Source organism: Hyaena hyaena, unplaced genomic scaffold (assembly GCF_003009895.1).
Source record: "Hyaena hyaena isolate Hyena2069 unplaced genomic scaffold, ASM300989v1 scaffold_5, whole genome shotgun sequence".
NCBI lineage: Eukaryota > Metazoa > Chordata > Mammalia > Carnivora > Hyaenidae > Hyaena > Hyaena hyaena.
Window position 1 is genome coordinate 7792274 of NW_024080637.1, and position 7006 is coordinate 7799279.

General features: G+C 41.4%; 1 protein-coding gene across 1 annotated transcript in view; it reads right to left on the minus strand.

Moving 5' to 3' along the window:
* The window catches only part of ZYG11B (zyg-11 family member B, cell cycle regulator), an 86272-nt gene extending 80292 nt beyond the window's left edge, over positions 1-5980 (minus strand). The window contains exon 1 of the mRNA XM_039238695.1: positions 5799-5980. Coding sequence (XP_039094626.1) covers positions 5799-5801 — 3 coding nt within the window. The 5' untranslated portion in view covers positions 5802-5980. The remainder of the gene's footprint in view (positions 1-5798) is intronic.
* Positions 5981-7006: the final 1026 nt, after the last annotated feature.

Consider the following 7006-nt stretch of genomic DNA (forward strand, 5'->3'; position numbering starts at 1 on the left):
AAATAACAATAAAGAATGAAATTTTGCCATGGATAGAGCTCAAGAGTATAATGCTAAGCAAAATAAGTCAGAAAAAGACAAATGCCAAATGATTTCACTCATATGTGGAATTTAAGAAACAAAACAAAAAAAGCAAAGGAAAAAAATGAGAGGGTCAAAGCAAGAAACAGACTTTTAATTCTAGGGAACAATCTGATGGTTACCAGAGGGAGACAGTGGAGGTATGAGTTAAATAGGTGATGGAAATTAAGAAGAAATGCACTTGTGATGAGCACAGGTGATTTACAGAACTGCTGAATTATCATATTCTATACCTGAAACATAACACTGTATGTTAACTGGAATTAAAATAAAAACAAAAAGAAATGTGGTAATAGTTATAGTCAACTTGACTTTTCATATATTGGAAATGAACTATCTATACTTCCAAGGTTTATTTGTGGAAACAGGCTTGCAAGTAGCAGTCTGAAACCATTCCTTTTATTTTGTCATTTAGAAATGAAACAGAACAGGGGCGCCTGGGTGGCTTAGTCGTTAGGCGTCCGACTTTCGCTTAGGCCATGATCTCGCGGTTCGTGGGTTCGAGCCCCGCGTCGGGCTCTGTGCTGACTGCCAGCTCAGAGCCTGGAGCCTGTTTCAGTCTGTGACTCCCTCTCTCTCTGACCCTCCCCTGCTCACGCTGTCTCTCTCTCTCCTAGAAATAAATAAAAAAAAAACATTAATAAAAAAAAAAAAAGAAATGAAACAGAACAGGGGCGCCTGGGTGGCGCAGTTGCTTAAGCATCCAGTCTTGATCTCAGCTCAGGTCATGATCTCACAGTTGGTGAGTTCAAGCTGGCATCATGCTCTGTGCCATCAGCGCAGAGCCCACTTGAGATTCTGTCTCCTCTCTGCCCCTCCCCACTTGTGTACAATCTCTCTCTCTCTCAAAATAAGTAAACTTAAATCTTTTAAGTTGTTAGAAATAGAACAGCACAAAACCTTTTGACTTTTTAGGTACAAAAATGCAAGAATTCCAAATTTAAGGTTAAAAAGTCAGTTCTTATCTATTGTGATGCCACATAGTTAATTTCAACCTACATTGCAATACAGTCATTTTAAAATATGACAAATAGTGCTTTATCTTACATTAATGTGTCATTTGTTAAACAGGAAAAGGCTGAAATTTGTTTAGTATATTTTGTTCAATGTATTATTAAACTACAGAAGTAATTTAAAAATAAAGTATATTTTACTTAAAATCACTCCTTTTTAAAAATCTTTTATTTATTTAAGTAATCTCTACACCCAACATGGGGCTCGAACTCATGAGCCTGAGATCAAGAATTACACGTTCGACATGCTCTGCCAACTGAGATAGCCAGGCACCCCAGAATTATTCCTTTCTTATACCACCCAAAATCCATTAAAATATTAAATCAAGTTGGGAAGTGCTGATTTTCTTTATGTGACCTAACATATGACCTTTGGAAAACCTACTGTACATAAATAACGTCTTTGGTATAGTAAATTTACTTTGTTTTAATACTCTCATAAATCCTTAATGGCAACATATATAGAAACTGAGGCCCAGTGAGCAAAATTGCAAAGCTGTTAGTGAGTCTGCGCTACAGCTCCATAGTATTGCCTCTATGGAAAATTCACTTAGCCAAAAAGTGGTGTGCCAGATCTGCATATTTTATTTCCTTATATTCTCCTTCCTCCAATTTAAATCACCACCGCAACAAGCCTAGAGTGAAAATTCATACACTTACATATCACCTAGACTAGTGCGATAACTCTTCCTACCCCAAACCATGTTTCATATTTAGAGTGATAATCTTCAAAATCTCTTAATTATGATATTCCTTCACACAAGAAAACCTTTCAAGGTACTCTGGGTCTTTAGAGTGCGGCCAAAACTCCTGAGCTTATGACTCAAGGTCCTCCATGATCTGGCCCTAGGCTCACCTAGTCTCATCTTCTTCTGCACCCTCAGTAGGAAAGCCGTATATTTCCCAGAATACACCATGCCTGCTGCTGTCCCAGTTTTTATGCTCAAGCTGGTCCCTTAGCCAAGAATGGCCTTCCTTTCCAAACTCTTACCAAATAAAACCCGTTGTTAAAACCCCTGATTCAAAGGTCCCTTTCTCAAAAATGCCTCTCTGACTTTATGATCATCCCCAAAGCCATTCATTCATTTAAATATTTATTCAGCACTTACAATGCACCAGGCACTATGTGAGTGTTAAAGATACAATGGTGAGCCAAACAAAACATGGTCTCTACCTTCACAGAACTAGTACTTTTCTCATTGGGTTGCTATGCAATTAAATGAGATAAAATCCATACTATCTAAAATAGCTGCCACACTCTCATATACCTATGACTCTTAAACACTATGGGTCTGAACTCTGTGGGTCCACTTATTCACAAGAGTTTTTACAGTAGGATATCGCAAAAGTATTTTTTCTTCCTGGGGCACCTGAGTGGTTAGTCGGTTAAGCATCCAACTCTTGGTTTTGGTTCAGGTCATGATCTCTTGGTTCATGAATCTGAGCCCCACATCAGGTTCTGCACCGTCTCTCTCTCTCTCTCTCTGCCTTTCTCTCTGGCCCTCCTCTGCTCGCTATCTCTCTCAAAAAATAATAAACTTTAGGAAAAAAATGTATTTTCTCTTCCTTATGATTTTCTGAGTAACACTGTTTCTCTATTTTACTTTAAGAATACAGTATATAATAGATACAACACACAAAATATGTTATTAATTGACTATGTTATCAGTAAGGCTTCCAGTCAACAGTAGGGTCACCTATACAATGTCATTTTATGTTTTATATTTTTATATTTTATCCTGATTTATTTTTTAGCATTTATGGCTTGATCTCATTATAATTACAATTGATATGTATTCTATGAAAGAGTATTGGTTACACAATGGAGCAGTTGTGACTTAGGGTTTTTCTTTCTGGGGTTAGAGGGACGGATGAGGTTTCCCTGAGTTCCAGTATATGCAGAGTTAAGCAGGCAAGAGACAGTACCACCACAGGTCATTCACTGTGCTATTCCTTCTATGTGGTTTTCCACAGTATAACTCCTATAACTTAATCCATCAGTTTTCTCCCTGAAAGTAAAATCCTCTGAGAAGCCAGCCCTGACTATCTCATACCATGATCCCACAACTTTTCTTAGTATTCTTCACATTTAAAATTACTCTTTTTGCTTGATGTCTATATTGTCACACACACAATATACAAAAAGGCAAGATCCATACTTGTTTTATTATTTGTAACAACCCCAGTGCCAACACAATCAATGGCATTCAAAAAAAAAATTAAGAATAAAAAGTAAGAACTACATCTTAAACCAGAGGTTCTCAAAGTGCTGGTTACAAAACAGGAACATCAGCATGACATGAGTACTTGTTAGAAATGTAAACTATCAGGCCCTACTCCAACCTGATAAAACAAACTCAGGCAGTGGTGACACAGCCCTCCAGCTGATTTTGATTTATGGTAAGATCTGAGAACCCTTGTCTTAGACAACTATTTAAAACACAACATGACAACGCTGAGAAATGAAAATGTTGCAAAATATAAAATACAAAGCATTATAATAACATTCAACTCTATTTACTGAGTGCCTACTACATATATTGCACAAGGAAATAAAAAAGAGTAGCCTCTAAAGATCATTCTTAGCTATTATTTTCCATTCTCTTCATTTCTTGCAGACACACACTCTTACTCTGTATGTATGTGTTTTAGCAAGTAAAGAAAATCAAGTTAGTTGCAGGCAAAGTTGAAATTATTGTCATCCTAATATATCGTTCTAATTACATTTCCTATTATACATCCTCATTTCCTCATCTCTCTACGCTAAATAAAGGTAATCCTGCTATGTGTAATATACTCTAATTACTTTTTGCTCGCATTCACAACAAAGCATTCTTTGCCTTCCGCAAATTACCTAAATCATATTCATCTCTCAGGCCCAGCTCAAATGACACTTCTGGATCCTAAACACCCAAAAAAGAGTTTAAATCTTCTCCCTCTGTACTTATAAATTCATTCTCAGTGGGAGGGCCAACGCTTCGAAAAACCTAGAAATGTGATGTGTTAGGCAGGACAGCTCTTTATTCTAAAGAGATCATCCCATCTTACTAAATTTATTTTTTGCACCAAAAATAAAATTCTCAAACTCACTCTTTTTATGTAGTCCCCTAGTTGCCTCAAATTTCAGTTTAAAATCATACTTGTCAGATAGGAAAATGAGACCACAAAGTAAATCATTCAACTATGTATGTGCCCTGGGAATAACAGGAACAAGTAAGACACAATGGGCTGCCTAGAAAAACCCACATTTCAGGGGGAGAAAGAGGTTAACACACAAAGACAGTGTGATGGGTTGTTTCTGTGAAGGGTTGTTGTTGAGGTAGACAAAGAATAACCTGAAAACGCAGTTAGTTAGGGAACGTTCCCAGGTTAAATGATTGTATAATTAACCACTTTCCTAAAACAGACAGAGGAAGAACAAAAATTGACTAACTTCCTAGGAGAACAGGATTATCAGGACTTAAGTTTTAACTAGAATGACTTATTCCTCCCAGAGACTAAAATTTAAATTGCTGTATATGATAGGGCAATGTGTTCATTAAATGTACTGAAAACCATATGTAACTCAACTCAATGAAAAACCAACTGGAGCCTCAACTTATTTTCAAACAGGAAGGAGAAAATATGCAAATATTAGGGTCTCTCAACTAAAGACAGAAAGAGCAAAATAAATGATGGTATTAGAAGGTATCAAAGAGATTGTTACAATCTGACTGCCAACCTGATTTCCAGGCTTCTGATGCCCTGGTCTCTGCCTCCAAACAAAAACAAACCATTTGCTCTGAGCAATAGTGAACCTTGTAAATAAATATTTTTAAATTTCCCAGACTGTAGCTCCCCGCTAAAAGACACACAAAATAAAAATACATTTCAAAACATGTTTAATTATTTGTCAAAAGACTGGATATCTTAAAAGGTCCATAGTACAGATGCCAGCCCTCACCCCATGCTTCACTCTAAAACACACGATCATCCAGGTTTTGCAATAACATTAGGCAATAAGGCGTCCAGGCTCTCCCCAATACTTCCCATCTCCTCCTTTCCCTCTACAAAAAAGAAAAGGAAGAAGAAAGCCTACGAATCCCTATCTGTCCGCCCCACTGTTCCTGGGAAGCAATCGCCCTCGAATTGTTTCTGCATAGACCCCTGAAGCCTTAGAAGGAAATGGGGACAGCTGTGAGAGCGGGGGAGAGAGGACATCCGATTAAGGGGGAGAGGAAATGTGGCTGGTAGAGGACGAAGGGGAGAAAGGATACGAAGAGGAGGGGGCAGTAGAGATAAAATGATGAAAGGGAGTAAGAAGCGAGAGGTAAGAGCAGGAGCGAAAATAGGGAGGAAAAAGAGAGGAGATTTCCAAAGGAGAGAAAAAGGCAAAATGGTAAGAGTAGAAAAGGAAGGTCGGGTTAAAGGACGAGGAGGGGGCGGCAAAGGGGGCACAGAAAGAAGCTGTCACTGGGGGTGATAAAAAAAAGGGGGTGTCACCGGGAAGGAGAGAGCTGGGGTGATGGGGGAATGTCACCCCAGCAGGTGGCCGGGGAACAGGGGGAGGAGAAGCGAGGCGCCGGGCGGGGGTGGGGGGTGCGGGTAGTAACAAGGGGGCGAGGTAAAGGCAGGGGGCAGAGGGGACACCAGAGCTAGGGAGGGGCAGGCCGCGGGGGCTAGGGTGGCTTGCGGTTGCAGCTCAGGCAGGCCTCGCTCCCTCACCATGGCTGCGCCGGCCTGGTCCTCGGGCGTGCAGCCTCTGTCCTGGGTTCGGCGGCGGGCCGGGCCTGAGCCCGCCCCCAGGCTGAGCCGGCGCGGAGGCTCCAGGGGGCTCCGGGGAGCGGCGGCTCCGGGCTTGGCCCAGGCCTCGGCCTCCTTCCCTCAGAAGCTGGAAGTGCAGCAGCGGCAGCCGCAGCCGCAGCCCAATCCAGAGCGCAGACTCCGCCCCCACGGGGCCCCGCCCCACCGGCGAGCCTCAGCTTGGCGGCGCCTCCACTCCCTCTGCGCAGACTCAGCGGAGGAGTCCCGACCGCGCGCTTGACCTCTGGGTTCTCCCCCTTGCTGGCCCTTAAAGGGGCCACACCTCCTCAAATCCTAAACGCCTTTTAAAAATAAGAGCTTTGAATATTACGTCATAACAGGAAATTAGACCACTAACTCGTTTCTGTAACCTATAGGCCCTTGTGTTTCTGGTTCCTTGTCATTTGCTACCATTGTCATAATTATTGGTGATTTGTGTCTTGTTAGGTAATTTTTGCAATGCCCTCACATCTCAGGTTCCCCTCCACTAGAGACCACCCTTGCCTCGGGCTCTCATTTCCATGCTCTTATCTTAGATCCTATCATATCCAATCATTGTAACCCTTCTATAATCTCAATTTTAATTATCTGGCCCTCCCATCACAAATCCCTTCATTTCTAGCTCTCTTCCTCTAAGACCCCACTCCAAAACTTCTTCAACTCCTCCAAGACTCAAAATCCAATGATCCTATTATCTTTTCACTCTTCCTAACATGGCCCTTCTGTCCTCACTTTCCCTCCTTGAACGTCCTTGAGTTTAGATTCTATTGTCCATCATGAAAATCATTCCAGGGCACCTGGGTGGCTCAGTAGGTTAAGCCTCCAACTCTTGATTTTGCTCAGGTCATGATCTCACTGTTCCTGAGATTGAGTCCTACATTGGGCTCTAAGCTGACAGCACTTGTTGGCCTGGGATACTCTCTCTCCCTCTGCTCCTCCCCTGTTCACACTTGCGTGCGCACTCATGCTCTCTCTCTCTCTCTCTCAATAGATAAACTTTAAAAAAAATTCCTAGGTAGTAGCCTTTATTTCTCCAATCCTGTTTTCCTTTCCTTGTACTCACCTGATGAAATCTAATCCTGAACTTGCAGCAAAACCGGGGAGAGTGGAAAAAAATCCAGAATCATACT